The 17,519-nt window shown below is 47.1% G+C and overlaps 1 protein-coding gene across 2 annotated transcripts in view; it reads right to left on the reverse strand.

The window, feature by feature from the left end:
* Positions 1-17,519, reverse strand: part of TTC21A (tetratricopeptide repeat domain 21A) — a 33,401-nt gene that overhangs the window by 7,162 nt on the left and 8,720 nt on the right. For both annotated transcript variants that reach the window (XM_077129760.1, XM_077129761.1), the window contains 12 exons: positions 14,778-14,935; positions 12,077-12,161; positions 10,219-10,317; positions 9,088-9,280; positions 5,970-6,067; positions 5,605-5,805; positions 4,795-4,924; positions 3,032-3,189; positions 2,572-2,787; positions 1,305-1,543; positions 372-444; positions 166-276 (listed from right to left, as the gene is read on the reverse strand). In XM_077129760.1, coding sequence (XP_076985875.1) covers positions 166-276; positions 372-444; positions 1,305-1,543; positions 2,572-2,787; positions 3,032-3,189; positions 4,795-4,924; positions 5,605-5,805; positions 5,970-6,067; positions 9,088-9,280; positions 10,219-10,317; positions 12,077-12,161; positions 14,778-14,935 — 1,761 coding nt within the window. The remainder of the gene's footprint in view (positions 1-165; positions 277-371; positions 445-1,304; positions 1,544-2,571; positions 2,788-3,031; positions 3,190-4,794; positions 4,925-5,604; positions 5,806-5,969; positions 6,068-9,087; positions 9,281-10,218; positions 10,318-12,076; positions 12,162-14,777; positions 14,936-17,519) is intronic.

Genomic DNA, 17,519 nt, shown 5'->3' on the forward strand with positions numbered 1-17,519 from the left:
GAGTGGCAATAGGGACTGAGGAGTTGCTGAGTTCGCCCCTTGGTACTCCATTCAGCAGGAAGTTGTGGGGGAAACTCAGCCACTCTCCTCCCATCCAGACATTCTTCCTCCCCACTCCTTGCTGGGTTGGCCCTCCTTAGCCCTCCCTCCCCAGCCCAGCTGGACCTTGGAGTATTGGTGAGTCTTCACATAAGCTTGCCCGATCCTGCTGACCAAGGAGGCGTCATGCGGATTCTTTCTATACGCCTCGTCATAGACCTCCAGGGCCTTCTCTGGCTGGTAGAGAAAGTGACCGATGGTCTCTCTCTCCTCTCCCACTGGAGAAGTGAGCATGGGAGCCACTTGGCAAGGCCATGGGGTTCCTCACTTACCTCTTGAATGTTCATGTAAGCATCTCCCAATAGCAAGCTGGTGTGGGGGCCAGGCAGATGTTCACAGAGATCGCTGCAAAAGCAACCTTGTGCTCAGGCCTTGTGCCTCCTTCATGTCCCCTGAGTTTCTCTCCTTTTATTTCCCACTGATTCTAGATGACATTCATTCATTCGTGCATTTGTCCAAAAATCTATGGAAAGCCCACTGAGCAGGCGGTATCTTGCTAGTTGCCTTAGTCCAGCCTTTCCTCATCTGTCATCTGGACCAGGGCCAGAACCTCCACCCATTCCTCATGTCTCCACTCCTGCCCCTCCAGACTCCTCTTTGTGAGGAGCCCATACTTTCTAAAGCTCTAACCTGGGCAGGCCACACCCTTGGTTACTGGCTTCCAAGGTACTTGGGATAAACTCCCCTACCACTCCCCCCTTCCCACCTACAGCTGCCTAGATGGAGTTTTGCCAAAGGAGAGGACTAGAAAGATACCCTTGAGGTCCCAATGCCAAGCCACATGGAAACAATGGCTGGAGCTTTAGAGCCACACTTCTCCATCCTCAGCCTTCACCCTGGACAGGTTACATCCAAGCTCCCAGACATTTCCTTATGGACAGGCAGAGCCAGGGGCCAGGGCAGAAGTGCCTCCCAAGGTTCCTTTGGTCTCTGCTCTGGAAGCCAGGTCCACAGTCTCCACTGGAATGTGAGCCATACGGGGTGGGAAGGAGAGCAGGGCTTGGGACAAATTCAGCTCTGGGCTGTCAGAATTCAACGATCATGCGCCAATTCTAACACACAGGACATCCCTCATCCCATTTTGGACCCATTTTGGAGACCCAGTGTGAAGAAACACATGTAAAGGAAACAATCCCTAAAATCCCCTGGGAGAAGAGGCTGTCACTGTGCTGCCCGGGGGTCTCTGAGCTGCCTGGGGGGCTTACCGGTAGCACCCGATGTACAGGCGGGTGTCTTTGCGGGTCTGCAGGTAGATGCTGGCCATCTTCTCCTTGGCTTCCGTGTAGCAGGGCTGCCTGGGGGTGATGCTCCTCAGCATACTCAGCGCCATGTCTGCGTTCCCCTTGCTCAGGGCCAAGTCCACGTTGGCGATGGTGACGCGAATCTCTTCAGGAGTGCCACTGAACTCGTTGATGGCATCCTGCATGACCTTGGTGGCCTCATGCTAAAAAGCCAGAACCAAATGGACCTTCCATTCACCACTGGTGACATGACAACACTTAAAACCTCCTCTAGGAAACAAAGTAATTCCCCTTCCCACTCCTACCCTGACAGGGCAATGAAATAGAGACTGAGCTGGGCTCAGGTGGACCTGCAGCTTTGATGAGAGGAAGGAGAGACAGGGCCCTAGCATGCCCATGGTGGCCACTCCTGGAGGGCTGGGGAGGGTGCCTGGCTAGCTTGGGGGTGGCAGGTACCCCCAACTGCCTGTGCCTTAGTGTCTCAAAGCCTTAGCCTGTTGGCAGTTCCTTCTTATGGCAGATCTTACAGATGCATCTCTTTGGACATTCCTGCTTTTGGCCAAAGATATTATATTGTTATGATGTTTGGCACATAAAGGTCTATTTGAGTTATAGCTTTATTATATCTGTGGATTATCATAGGAGAAGGTTGGAGGCCCAAGTATTGGATCATGGAGGTGGCACTGGGGCTCTGCTGCCAATTCCTTTCCAAGTGGGGCCAGTAAGTCCAAGGGAGCCAAACTCTAGGCCTTGCCCTTGCTTCTGTGTTACCCATTGCTCCCATGTACCAGCATACCCAGCCAGACCTTCCAAGGGCTCAGGGATGCCTCATGCAGCTGAGTAGGTTATGCACAGAACAACTCCAAGGGGGTACCATTCATAAAGATTGCGGTATGAGTAGCATCCCTGAAGCTGTGCAGTGTCCAACCTGCACAACCACTGGTAGCGGCCCTGATGGGCCGTTTGTGCTCTGCCTCTCTCAGATCACTGGGGTCAGTGAGGTAGGCAGAGCCCAGCAGAGCTGGGGATCAGTGAGGTAGGCAGGGCCCAGTACAGTTAGAATTTAATCTTGAGGGCTATAGGAGCTACTGAAGCCTTTTAAGCAGGGAAAGACAGGCTCACAAATAAATATGTGCTCAAATAATAGTGCAAGTAAACATCTACCAGAATCAAAGAACCAGGGCCTCTAACACACCCCAGCCCCAAGGGAAGTTAGCACACCACATCTTACCAGCTCCCCATTCAGCCGAAGGGCATCTGCCAGCTCTAGTAAGATGGACACCCGCTCGCTGGGCTGCAAAGAGGGCCCACGAAATTTCTTCCCATCTTCATTCTTCAGTGTTGGCAGTTTCACAATCATTTTCAGTGTCTTTATGGCCTCTGGATAGTCCCCAGACTTGTTGAGGGCCCTGGCCTTGATGAAGTGATAGAGGGGGTGATCTCGGACCTAGGAGGAGCATGGCAGAGTGTGGGGCTCCAGTTTGCTGCTGATGCTGCTACTCCCAGCACCCTGTGCAGACAGGGGCCATGGGAGCCCACTGAGCCTGCCCCTGCCTTCAGGACAGCAGAAGGATCTGAGGGATGCAGGGAACCCCTTTCCTAGGGCCAATCTCCCAAGATAGGGAGAGTAGGGGCTGCAGCTAGCTTGGCTTCAGGATGCTGAGTGGGCACAGGGCACAGAGGGCCCCCACCTGGAAGTTGTGGCTGACGCCCAGCTCTAAGCAGTGGGAGCACATGGCGAAGTTGCCTTGAGCCAGGTAGATCTGGGACATGAGGAGGTGGGCATCTGTGGATGTGGGGTCCAGCTCCAGGCAACGCTGCAGGGTGCTCTGGGCATTCTCTAGCTCTCCTAGAAATAAAAGACAAACTTCTAAATCCAAGAAGTCTTGGGGACAACCGAGACTCAATATATGTAAAGGTAGAATGAACTGTACATGTCCTGTTACCCAGAAATACCAAAGTTGGACATTTTGCACAGTTCTGTTTTGCTTCACTCAGAGGTTCCTCCCTAAAATGAAAACTCTATAGTTTTTGCCTTGACTTAGACAAAACCTGGAAACTCAAACCTCAGCGTAACACCCTCCTCCTCTCTTTATGATCCTCAAGGAGATGGCGAAGTCACTCCACTGCTCCATCTAGAAGCTCTGGGGAAACACTTAAGTCTCAATTCCCATATCTAAGAGCAGAACAAAACCTAATAATAAGAGCAACTATAATAGCCACAATTTGTGAAGCACCGGCTCTATGTCTGACATACACAAAACACTTTAGAATGTCTGGCTTAATAACCAGCTTTGCAAGGTTGTCACTATTATCCTTGTCTTTTAGATGTAGGACCTGGAACCCAGTGGTAAGTTACACAGCATGGAGGGGACAAAGCCAGTATTTAAATACAGGGCCATTCGGCTCCTGAACCCCTGAACGTGCTGAGTCTTTGGCGCTATGCGATGGCAGAACCTCTCTGCGGCTGAGTCCCTCAACAGCTTCTGCTTGGGGTCCATTACGTGGCGGGTGGGGAGCACCTGTTCTGGGTCTTAGATGCCCTGGTCCTCCTATGTGTTGTGGAAATGTGAGGAGGTCACCATGGCAACCGCTAAGTAGCTGGAGACCTTGCTTTGGCCCCAAACCTTCTGGCAGCTGGAAGCATCCCTGTGGGACTCTTCCTGCCCAAGAGGCCTTGAAGCTGTGTGTAAACCTGACACCCAGATGAAGATGAGGACTGAGGCTCCCAGCAGAATCCAACCCACACACTGTAGTGCCAGAGGACAAACAGTGGCTGGGGTGGCAGTGGCCATAGCGCTTCAGATCCTTTGGAGATCCCCAGGATACGGGATAAAGGCCCGGTTTTTAGGTAGACAGGATGGAGGACGGGTGGAAGGCCACAGGGAGAGAGGGCTTCAGGGCCAGCCCTGTGTTAGACAGGAGATCTCTGGGTGCGATGGCACCCATGGAGGGTTCTCTTCCTTCCCTCTTTCCTGGGTCTGGGCCTTGATGGGGAGAAGCTGGACAGACACCACTCTGACCTCCCAGAGGCTCTAAAAACTAATGGCACAGATTCTCACCTTCTCCATAGCATTGCCACATCCTAACAAATGATACTATGTGCTTAGTTGTTTTGTTATTATCAAATTGCCTTTACAATTTCCCATGAGGGTGGGAATTTTTGCTTATTTTGAGCACTACTGTATCCCAGTACTCAGACCGATGCCTGGTAATTGCAGGTTAATGACTTTTACCTGGCTCAGGCCCAGCCCCCAGTTGGTGAGGGAGGCTGGGAAGGTTTCTGGGGATTTGGCCCCTGGACGGAGTGGGCAGGCATAGTGAGGGGGAGTATGTGTGTGTGTTGGGGGGTGGGGGGAGTGTAAAGTATCCCAGGCAGGGTGTCTGTGGGCCCAGGTTCAGGGGCAGAACAGACGAACAGATGTGAAGGGCTACGAGGCCCCACGTGGCTCACCTGAGAGATACTTGACCTGAGCTATCAGATACAGGGGCTCAATCAGGGCTGGTGCTGCTTTGACCACAGGATTCAAGATCACGGAGATTTGTTTAAGAAGCGGAGATACGATCTGGCCCGGCAACCGGGGCTGTAGGAATACCAGAGTTTGGCCTTGTGGTTTGCCCCATTCCGAGAGAGACTCACAAAGCTCTCACTCTCAGCATTCTTCTTAGTGAAGGGATTTTTTTAGTTCCACATGTATTTATTATTCACTAGGGCTAGTGGATCTAATGCTAGAACATAAGCTCCAGAGAATGGGGACTTTGTTTTGTTCACTGTCACGTCCCCAGTACCTAGAATGATATCTGGCATTTGGTTAATAGGTATTTGTTGAATGACTCATTACAAGGTACTGGGGGGATATTAAGACATATAAGATATGTTCCTTGCCCACAAGGAATTTTGACTGGCTGGCAAAGCAGGATCAACAAGTAAAGGCTAACAGGAATCTTTGAAGGCTTCGGGGAGTAAAAAGGAAGCCAAGTTCAACTCTAGGATAAAGGCAGAGGCCTGGGTGAATACCCAGCTCTTCCAAGTATGCACTCAGACCAGTGGCATGAGCAGCACCTGGGAGCTGGTCAGAAAGGCAGGGTCAAAATCTGCACTGTAACAACCTTCCAGGTGATTCATGTGTGTCATGTTCAAGTTCAAGAAGCACTGGGCTCCCCGACTGCCTGAGGCTCAGACCAGCCAGGTGAGGTCCTTTGTCTGGATAAGCATGCAAGCCTGTACTCAGATCCTTACCAAGAAGATGGGCCAGCTCCTCACCTGTTTGGGGCAGAAGAGCAAGTACTCTTTGGCGATGCAGACCAAGAAGAGGGGGTCCAGCCTTTCAAAGTACTCAGAGCCCAGGGGGAGGCCCTGCATGCTGGAGAAGTGCAGCTCTGCTGATTCCTTCAGAAGCTCCGTGGTTTCCTGTTCCCCCTTGTGCTTCTTGGATGCTAGAAGGGCTTGGAGGAAAACCAGCACCTGCCATAGGGAAGTCCAAGTCTAGGATCCAACGCCAGCCTGGGCAGAGTCATTGGGCAAGGTGAAGGTAGAGGCATCTTGGCTGCTTTCTATTGGAAACTGGGGGTGGGAGGAGGGCAAGGGACATAATCTTGGAGCAATTCATGGCCCCAAAGAGCTCTAACCTCAGACTTCCCAAGGGACTGCTGCACTTCCTTCAGGAATTCCAGCTGGTGCTCAGCCTCCTCCAGGTGGCCTTGTAAGATCTGGCACCAGATGATTCCTGTGAAGGGGGACAGGATGAGCAGTCAGCTCCCAAGCAGATCCCACCAGCCATCAGGTTGAGAAGCATGGATGAGACAGCTGGAAAGAAGGGCACCCAGGTCAAGGGTCTTTGAGCACACCTTCATAAGCTTAAAGAGTGATACATGCTTGTGGTAAAGAATTCAAATTACAAGGCAATATATAAAAACATCCCTAACCCATGCTCAGCCCTTAATAATACTCCCTCCAGAGATAACCACTGTTAAAAGATTGATGTATATTCCTCACAGCTTTTTCTAAGCATTTATATGTCATTAATGTATATATATACACATACACACACAAACTCAAATATATCCGTTTGTATGTGCACATATGCCCTATCAACAGGTTTTTTTTTTAAATACAAGGGGAATCAACCATATATACCACCCTGCAACTAGCCTTTTCCACTTTAAATATTATGTTTTCAGTGTTTAAATACCACAATGCCACGGTGAACATTCTCATGTGTTCAAATTTCTGAAGTAGAGTGATGGGTCAAACATGCATATTTAAAATGTTGGTAGGTAATGCCAACTTGCTCTCCAAAGACATCTGAATTTATATTGTTGCCAATAATATTTGAAAAGGTCCTTTCTGAACAACCTGGTTGACATGCTTTAATCACTGCCAGCCTAAAAACATGAATGACAATTAGTTTTAATTTGCATCTCTTTGATTTTTAAGGAGAATGAACACCTTTTCATATATTTAATGGCCTTCCTTTCTATGAATTTCCTGTTCATAGCCTTTGCCTGTTTTTCTTTTGGGGTGATTTTTTTTCTCTTTTAATTATTATTAACTCTTTGTTGCAAACATATTCTATTAGCTTGCAATTGGACATAGAATTCCTAGGAAGATCCAAATTTTATTTAATTTTTATCTGTAAATACTTAACTTATCTGGAATATGTTTTGGTTGTGATACGAGATGGGGACTTATCTTTGCTTTTTTCATAATGAATAGCCAGGTATCTATCCATCACTTATTGAAAGAGCTATTTATTTGACATGCTACCTTTATCATAAAGTCTGTTGTTTTTATTTCTGGCCCTTTTATTTATTTCATTTATTCCATTTCCATTTTCTATTTATTCCATTCATCTATTCCAGCACTGACCTCAAGTTAACTTCATTACTGTTATTTTTGTGATATGTTTTGATGTCTGGGACTAATCCCCTCTGCTCCTACTACTATTCTTCTTTTACAGATATTTCTTAGTTAACTTGGCGTATTTATTCCTGATTAATCTTCATAGTCACCATCTTCATTTTCAACTATATCCATCTCATTATTGGGATCTATGGAATTTTTACTTTGCAGTCATGTTCTTAATTTTCAGCAGCTCTCTTTTGTACTTTACATATTTTCAAAGTAGCATGTTCTTTACTTATTGACATAATAGCCTCTCCAAACACTGAAGGAGTTTTTAGGGAGAAGAAAAATCTTTTCTGTATCCTGCCTTAGATGGTCACCATTTCGCATATTCTACCTGGCCCGTCTTTCAGATTGCTAGCAGATTTATAAAATGAAGGACAAGAATGATGAGTATTAGCAGCTGGGGCAGATTTCCCTCGAAATTGTCAAGGTCACTGTTTGATTTTCTCAGAAAGGCCAGTTATCAGATGGTGACTCCAGGATACATATGAGGGGCTCAGCCGGGGCTAGTGTGAATGGGATGAACCTTCTCACCAGTGGACTTCTCCCTGGCTGACCAGCTGGGGCTCTCTCTTGAATGAGGAGGTGGGGGAGGACTTAGCCTGGCAGAGGAAATGTTTTGAGGGATTGTGCTTAGGTGCAGAGCAACCAGGTCTTTTTGCCCTTTGTGCCCCTGGTGTGGTGGGATGTCATGTAGGGGCTCTGCTCTGCTTCCTCCTGTCCAACACCCAATAAGAGCCTCCTTAATTGTATTCTCTGGTCTGGGCACAGTTCCAGTAATCCCACCCCCCACCCCCCCATTATCTCACTGCCTGCCCCATGGCAGCATAGGGTGACCCTAAGCTTGTGTTTCTTGTTGTTCCTGGAGCTCTTCAGGGAAAGCTTGTCTACTTGGTTCTTTGGCTGACCCATCTCTGCCTGTCTTGGGTTACGGGTTTCTTGACTTACTGTGAGTTTCCAAGTATTTGATGCCATCTACTTTATTTCTTCTAGAAATGTGAAAGTCTTCAAGGTTTCAGTCCCCTGAAAGCACCTTTCCCTGTGTCTAGCGTTGCAATGGACTCATTACCTTTTTAAACATCTTCCATTATTTTCATGGAATTTGGGGATGGAGGAGAAGCTAGATCTGAGGAGTTAGCCTGACATGTAAACTAGAAGTCAGAGTCAACTACTGTGATGAGTGTGTTTTACAGATGAGGAACATGGCATTTAGAAAGGATAAGTGATTTGCCCAAAAGCATGCAGCTCCTCAGAGGCACGACCCCGACCTGCCTTGAGCATTGGACTATAATAGCTTTCTCTGTCAGTTAAGAATTCACCAAGACCAAGGACTTGGGGGCCTTTAAAAAATGTCTAAAATGAAAATGGGGCTCTGAAAAATCCACTCAACATTTATAGAAGCGGTTAAAAAAAAAGCATTTGGACAGACAGGGAAGTAAAACCCTTGGGAATGTCCATTGTGGAGGCCTTTCGGCTCAGCATCAACCTGCAAAGGGAGGGTTACAGAGTTGAGTCCAGAGGCTCTGACAAGGAGACCGTCTCCAGCACCGCCTGAGGCAGGGCTGACTGAGTAGAGAGAACAGGCTGTCAGTCCCCCAGGGGAGTCTGAGTGGACGTTGGTGGAGTGAATTGGATCAATGTCAGAGTGGCTTTAACTACATTTCTAAGAACTCCTGTGCCCCTTAAGTCTATACTCGTGGAATCACAGGCATCCCCTCATACACTGCACCCCCAAACTCATACCACTTCTGGAGAGAATGCTTCCCAGCACCTTTCTTTTGGACCCGTGGAGGCCACCCTGCCAACCTCCACCTTCTGCCCCATCCAGACCACACAGACCTGTCAAGGCAGCCACGCTGCTCTCGTCCAGTTTCATGGCCTCCGAGTACCACAGAGACGCCTCCTTCACCAGGCCCCGCAGGACGAAGAGGTAGCCCAGCTCTGTGGCCACGTGGGCAAAGGTGGGTGTGGCCACGAAGGTGCGCTCCATGAGGCTGCACACCAGGCGCAGAAGCACGGGGTGCCTCCCACACTACAAGGAACAGACACAGGAAGGTGGGGAGCCATGTTGGAAATGGGGTCGCTTTGGCAGGATTACAGAGAGGGCCCAGGGGTGCCCTGTATCTAGGCATCTGGGTCTGAGTAGCTGTCCTGCTCCCAGAGAGTCTCCCACTGGCCATGCCTGTGGAACCCGCCTTAAGCGACCGGGCCGTCCTGTTTGGGTCCTCTCCTCTCAGCTTCCTTTTCCCTGTCTGGCCACAATACTTGGTCTAAGATGTTGCCAAGAGGTTTTTCAAAAAGCAGCTGGGTGAAAGAAGTCCTTTCTGTCCACCTGATGGGAAGTGGCCCTGAAAGCGGCTAGCAGCCACATACCCTGCCATGTGTGGAGAACAAGAGAGAATCTGACACAGCCGTGGAGAAATGGTGTCCAGTGGCGTCCAGCTCCACGGACCCAGTCCCTGAAGCCCCAGAGCTGCCCTCCTTCCTACAGCAATTCCTTTTGGGAAATCTTGTTTTGGGGCTGAAGGATTTGAGAGAGACACAGACTCTTTGGCACCCTGATCAACTGGAACCTTGTCTGACGTTGGAGAGGCTTAGGCATGTCAGCAGCCTTTCCCAAACACTTCCACAAAAAGCATATGGGAACTGGGTCCCTTGTGGCTCTGCTGCACAACAGGTGTGATTCTACCCTGTCTCTCTCTCCAAATGAGGCCAACCCACGTGAAAAACACTTTCAGAGTTCATTGCCCTTATCCTCACACCACCTCTGAAGGGCACATGGGCCAAGGACTCAGAACCCACATGTCACAGGTATCGGCCAGAGGCAGGTAGGGGCCACAGGGGGTGGGCCATCAAGCTGACAAGCTGAGAGGTCAAGTTTGAGTCGGAGTGAGAAGGGGTTTCCAGGGGAGCCCAGATCTCCCCTGAGTGCGAAACACCATTTTGGATATCAAAAAAGAACCTTCTTACCAGTTTCCCAACCACAAGGATTTTTCTAAATTGGAGGCTTGGATTTTGGGGCTCTCTGGTCTCTAGCGCTTTAATCAGATTTTTAACGAGATCAACAGCCTGCAGGAACAAAACAGAATATGTCAAAGGCAACAATGTAAAACCAGAGCCAAGTAGACACTGGTTCTCAACCTGGCTATACACAGTAACATCCACTGGGAGATTTTTAAAAATACCCATGCCTAGCCTTCACCCTCAGAGATTCAGATTTAGCTGGATTGGGGTGGGGCCCAGATATCAGTATTATTTAAAAGTACCCTAGGTGGAAGTTTTGGGAAGATTATTCACCCAAGAGTTGGCACTGCCCCCCTTTGCTCCTGGGCTTATGAAAAGATGTCCCTTTAAACCCACTCAGACAGAGCCAGGAGCCCTCAGAGTATCCACAACGTAACCCCCCAGGCTGACAAAGCACCGGTGATCAGAGCCGGTCCCTGGCCCAGGAGTCTCTGTTCCATGGGTCTCTCTCTGTCATTCCAGTGAACCATCCTCACAGTCCTGCATTGTAACTATCTGCACTTTCCAATCAAGGAGAGGACGGATCAGAAAGGCTGGGTAACTAGCCTGAGGTCACACAGCCAGGTAGGGAACAAACTGACTCCAAAGCCTGTATTATTTCCAATGGGCTATTCTGCCCACCTCCTACCCATGAATAGGTAATTCTTAGTTCCAAGCTGCAAAGAAGAGCCTAAGGAGTAACTCAAATGGGGTGAATTTACTCTGCTTGGTATTGGGTTGGCAAGATTAGAGCCAGGCAGCTTGAGCTGGAGGTAGAAGAGCAGGAAGATGCCTGTGTGTGTGTAAGTACAGAGTTGGGGATGGAGTTGAAGAGGGGCAGTAAATGCTCGCTCTTCCCTGGGGATTGGTCCTTAGCCAGGCCCAGAACACCAGCCTAGGGCTGTGAGGCCACGGGGAGCTGAGGCTAGGCCTGCTGTCCTGTTTCCACCCAGAGGCACACTGGGGCCCTTTTCAAGGATTTCTCCCATATATGGACCAACTCCTCCACATCAACCTATCCCAAGCCCCCGCAAAAAACCCACAATCTTAGGGTGTACAGTAGGAGGAACTGAAAGCTTCCTCCCCCAACCATGGCCCCCTAGAGACTTTTGATTTGTAATAATTTTCACAAAGGCAGATCCTGTTTTCTCTCTCCTTCATTCAAAAGGTAGAGTGAGCATATTTTGGCTAAAAACACAAAAACTCTTTTTGAAAATAAAAGCACCAAAGTTTTCATTGAGAATTCCAGGTTTTTGTTTTGTTTTGTTTTTTACTACATCTGAGGGCTATTTTAGGTATCTTTGGAAGACTTCAAGGCTTAAGGGCAAATTAGGTGCCAGGTACTGTCTGGCCAATACCTGAGTAATTCCAATCCATCCCTTAAAAAACTCTAAAGCACTGCCACAACTTCTACCATCGTTAACACTGATCAAATTATTGTTATGCGCCAGGCATGGTTCCAAGCTTTCCCACTTGTCTTCCCATTTAGTCCTTATAACAACCTTATGAGGTGGGTGGAATTATCTCTATTTTACAATTGAGGATCCTGAAGGTTATCCAGGTGGAGACACCTGCTCAGGATCACACAGGTAGCAAGGGGCAGAGCAGGGCCACTCCAGCTGGATGACACTAGAGCTACATTGCCCTAAGAGCCAAACCAAAGCAGACCTCCTTGGCGGGGACTATGGGGGTAGGTGAGGAAGAGGAAGCCAAGAACCTGAGAGTACCCTCCAGGGCCTTGGGGTGGGGGTGGTGGGTGTATAAGGGCTTTTTCTTTGGCTCTGTTAGTTTCAATGAACAGTTTCTGAGTCTTGGAAGAACTTACTGTGGTCATGTTTCCTTCTCTTGCAAGCTCATGCACAGCTAGAATTTGGCAGGCATCAATATTGCTTTCATCTTTTTCTAGAATTCTGAAATAGGGAAGGGAGCTGTGTGAATTGACAGTATTGATAGACAAGGCTAGGATGAGTGTGGCAGCCACCCACTGCTGCTTGTCTTCCAACACCCATTCTCTTTACTCCTTTAATAATAGAACTCCCAAATTAACTGGGCACATGTAAAGACTACATTTTCCAGATTCCCTTAAGGCTCAGTTGTGGCTATGTGACTACATTCCAGCCAGCAGGATGTAAGTGAAAGTGATGCGCATGATAAACAGCTGTGCCCTTAAAATCAGACAGCATGATTCTGCCTTTTCCTCCTTCCTGATGGCTGGAATGTAGAACCTGTGATCGACATCCAAGGAATGGCAGAGCAAAAAGAGAGAAGGGACCTGGGATCCTAAAGAGTTAAGCTGCCATTCCAGGCCTGGATCACTACCCAAACTTTTACCTGAGAAAGGAATAACCTTCTATGCTATCTAAACCACATGATTTGGGGTTTTTTTCCATTTTTATTTATTTTTATTTTTTAATTTTTTAAAAACAAAACAACATACAAGCACGAACATTCTTACCATGTGATCATTCCATTCTTGGTATATAATCAATAACTCACAATATCATCACATAGTTGTATATTCATCACCATGATCATTTCTTAGAACATTTGCATCAATTCAGAAAAAGAAATAAAACAAAAAGAAAAGAAACTCATACATACCATACCCCTCACCCCTCCCTCTCATTGATTGCCAGTATTTCCATCTACCCAATATATTTTAGTCATTGTTTCCCCTATTATTTTTCTATACCCCTTATCACTCCCTTTCATTAGCATTTCAATTTACTAAATTTATTTTAACATTTGTTCTCCCTATTATTTATCTATTTTCAATCCATATGTTTACTCATCTGTCCACACCATAGATAAAAGGAGCATCAAACACAAGGTTTTCACAATCACACAGTCACATTGCGAAAGCTATATTATTACACAATCATCTTCAAGAAACATGGCTACTGAAACATAGCTCTACATTTTCAGGCACTTCCCTCCTGTGTCTCCAATATACCTCAACTAAAAAGGTGATATCTACATAATGAGTAAGAATAACCTCCAAGATAACCTCTCAACTCCGTTTGGAATTTCTCAGCCATTGACACTTTGTTTTGTCTCATTTCTCTCTTTCCCCTTTTGGTCTAGAAGGTTTTCTCATTTCCTTGATGCTGAATCCCAGCTCATTCTAGGATTTCTGTCCCACGTTGCCAGGATGTTTTATACCCTGTGAGTCATGTCCCATGGAGAAAGGGGAGGGTAGTGAGTTTGCTTGTCATGTTGGCTGAGAGAGAGAGGCCACATCTGAGCAACAAAAGAGGTTCTCTTTTGGGGGTGACTCTTAGGCCTAATTTTAAGTAGGCTTAGCCTATCCTTTGAGGGTATAAGTTTCATATGCACAAATCCCAAGATTGAGGGCTTGGCCTATCGCTATGGTTGTCCCCACTGCTTGTGAGAATATCAGGAATTCTCCACTTGGGGAAGTTGAATTTTCCCCCAATTTCTCACCAATCCCCCAAGGGGGCTCTGCAAATACTTTTTTATTCACTGTTCAAATCACTCTGGGATTTATTGGGGCATCATTCAGGACAAACCTACAAAATCTTTTGCCCTACTCCAGGTTCCATGTACTTACAGTGTTCAATTAAACTGTTCACATAAGTTATATTAGGAAATGTATTAGTCAAATTATAAATTTTGTATCAAACATTTTTTGCTTTAGCCTTACACATAAGTTAAAGTTTCAAAATATGAATTACCATCTATTTCCATCACTCTGCAATATTGGCATTCCTTTGTTCTTCCTCATGCAAAAACATTTTTTAATTTGTAAATTCAGTCATTATCATTGTACACTCAGGCATTCCTAGATTATACTATCTCAATCTTTATCGTATAGTTTTCCTTCTGATCTCATTTGTGCCCCCATAAACCACATGTTTTGAGGTGTTTTGTTACAGCAGCCTGTTCATATCCCCAATAACAAAGTCAAGACCAAGGTCTGGGGGTGGTCACAATGAAAATGCTCGAAAGATCACCCTACACTTGTCGTTAGGCTTTGACAAGTCCCAATAACTCCTTAACTCTCTCCTGTCTGGCTTACGCTCCCTGCCTGCTATTAAAAATCTTTTCTCAAATCCACCAAATGACATTTTCCCCTAAAGTTTTTATGAAAGTATATCATACCTATAATTGAAAAAACATCAAATAATACATTAGGCAACTGATTTCCACCCTGTAACACTTGTAGCTTTGGGTTCTGTTCCCGGTTTCCCCCCTGAACCATATGCGGACGCAGGCCTCTTTCTTGACTTACTCATTGTGTGCCATAGCTAGGGCTTCCACTCCGATGGACAGGTACTTACTTGGTTTACACCAGTCCTCCCCTCCACCCCCTCCCAGTATGACTCTATCACTATGCATAACTCCTCTGCTGGTCACAAGTACCTTTATGTCTTGTTCCGTCAAATACTGACAGCTTTTCCCTTCCCAGCCTTATGAGATGGGACGGCATGAGCACACTTGGCTTGGAATGGAAGAAAGGGAGCAGCACACCCGTGCAGCAGCGCAGGTCAAGCCCTGCCCCTCACCTTTGTCCTGTTTCAACTGTCTGCTCCCAGTCTTGCCGAGCCAAAAACAGCCGCATCTTCAGGACAGAGGCTGGCAGGAAGCTCCCCCAGGCCACGGTGATCTGGCTCACCACTTCCAGGGCCGCTGAATAGTTCTGCTGCATCATGAAGTACGTTGCCTGTTGAGTGCCGAAGAGAAGAACCCCTGCATGAGTGCCCACGAAGGTAGGTGGGGGTGTTGGGTGTCTCCACCTGTATGGGAGCAGAGCCTGACACGTGGGCACTGTGGGTCCCCTTGGCCGTGCCAGGATGTCCTCAGGCCCTGACCCAGACCAGCAGCTCCTTGCAGCCCCTTGCAGCCCCTCAGGGAGCCTCACTCAGAGTGACAAAGAAAGGTCTACAGGGTTCCTAGATGGGCAAGGCAGGGGCTCCAGGGGAGACAGTTGAGTCCTGAGCTTGGACAACTCAGCAGGCCTAAAATAGGGCAAGCCATGGCAGGGCCACCCTGAAGGGGAAATGTGGGGACAATGCCCATTCATTCCATTCACTTTTCTGTATTTCACCACTGAAATTGCTCATGGGGACCCAGTTCAGCAGGAAACTCCTTCTACAGCAAGGCTGGGTAGCTTTTTCTTTGACAAGGCCCATTGGACTGGGGTCTCGGCCTCTACCAGGTCCAGTGTCAGCCACTGCTCCAGGTTCTCCTGGGTGAGTCACTGACATAGTGCCTGAGGGGCAGAGGGGAGGGCATCCAAAAGACTTGAAACTGTTCTCTGGATGGCTTGTGTGCTGGTTTGATCCATGGTGGACCCCAGAAAAGCCATGTCCTTTAATCCTCACTCAATATTGCTGGGTGAAAGTATTTTGACTGTTCCCATGGAGATATGACCCACCTAATTGTGGGTGGTAACTTTTGATTAGATGATTTCACGGAGGTGTGTCTCCACCCATTGAAGTGGAGTTGCTTACTGGAATCCTTTAAAACAGGAAACATTTTGGAGGGAGTCCCTTTTGTAGAGCCATGAGAAAGCAAGCAGATGCCGCCATATTTGCCATGTGCCCTTCCAGCTGAGAGAGAAATATTGAACTTCATCGGCCTTCTTGAACCAAGGTATCTTTCCCTAGACGCTTTAGATTGGACAGTTCTATAGACTTGTTTTTTTTTTTTTTTTTTTAAAGGAAAGACAGAGAGAAGGAAGGAAGGATAGAAGGAAGGAAGAGAGGAAGAAAGAGAAACATTTTTTAAACATTTTCTTGTTTTATTGTATTTTGTTTCTCCGTTTTCGTTACATGGGCTGGGGCCGGGAATCGAACCGAGGTCCTCCGGCATAGCAGGCAAGCACTTTGCCCGCTGAGCCACCGCGGCCCGCCCACTATAGACTTGTTTTAATTGAGACATTTCTCAGCCTTGGAACTGTAAACTAGCAACTGATTAAATTCCCCTTTTTAAAAGCCATTCCGTTTCTGGTATATTGCATTCAGGCAGCGAGAAAACTAGAATAGATTTTTAGACCCACAGTAACCCTCCATTAAGAGGCTTCTCATCAAGAACAAGAGGATTATTCTAAATAAAGAAGATTTATGCATAAACGTGTTCACTGTAGCACTCTTTTTAGCAGTATAAAATTGGAAACAACCCAATATCCAAATTTGTTTAGTAAATTATATTATGTGTCTATAATGGAGCAGTATGTCAAAGTCGAAAATCACATTTGCTTGTGACAAAATGGTGAATGAAGAAGAAGATACCAAATAATATATACGTCCCTGCAGTGGATGCTGTGCTGTGCTACACAGACGCCCCTCCCCTTTGGGACCAGGAGAGTTGGCAGCTGAAAGCCCTCAGCTGAGTCTTCCTCCTGGGATCTTCTATGGCTGAAGGCAGCTGCCTTGTCCAAGGTTACACCTCTTCCCCAGGGGTAGCCCAAATCCCATGGCTTACCAGGGAGGGGGTTCTTGCCTCAGGACACCCTGAAAGATTCTCTGTGGAGTTGGCTGAGGTCCTTGCTGTGACTGTTTCACAACCTAACTTCTCCCCCTGCTCAGTCCAGCTTCCCTCACTCTGGCCCCCATAGTATTGATCCCAAGGGAGCTCCCCAATAGCCTCCTGCATGATGAATTCTATCTCTTCTGACCCTCAGTGCCAATCTAAGGCACACCATTAACCTATGTATCAACAAAAACTGGGAGACACTGGTTTAAAATATTAACATGAGTTATTTTAGAGTGGTGGGAGGTAAGAATACCTTTTAAACTCATTTTCCAAATTTTTTTAGACTCCTGTATTTTTTTAAATGAGTATATTTGTTTTATGAGGAAGAAAAGCAGAAAATTAGAGGAGAGTTTTCTCCTAAGAGATTGATTCAGTGATGGTCAAATATGAAAAAGGAAGTTAATTTAAGATCAGAAAATACAAAACACATTATACAATATATATCGCTCTTCTCTTAAAGCCAACCAAGTGAATTTAACAGGTGAGGAAAAAAGAAGAAAAGAAAGGGTGAAATGAAGATGGTGAAAGAAAGTTGCAGAGAAAGAGTACAGTGAGTAAAACAAAGGAAGAAGCAAAAAGAAAAAGCCTGAGGGAATCAAGGAAGGGCAGACCCTGAGGAGACACCCATGCAGGGTAAGACAGAAATTCAGATGAAGCAGGAAAGAATGTGGGAACTAAACTAGCTCTGGGCTGATGTGCGGCCCTGGGCCAGTCACTGACCCGCTCTGGACCTCTGCTCCTCATCTACCAGGTAAGGGGCCTAGAGATCA

Source organism: Tamandua tetradactyla, chromosome 15 (genome assembly GCF_023851605.1).
Source record: "Tamandua tetradactyla isolate mTamTet1 chromosome 15, mTamTet1.pri, whole genome shotgun sequence".
NCBI lineage: Eukaryota > Metazoa > Chordata > Mammalia > Pilosa > Myrmecophagidae > Tamandua > Tamandua tetradactyla.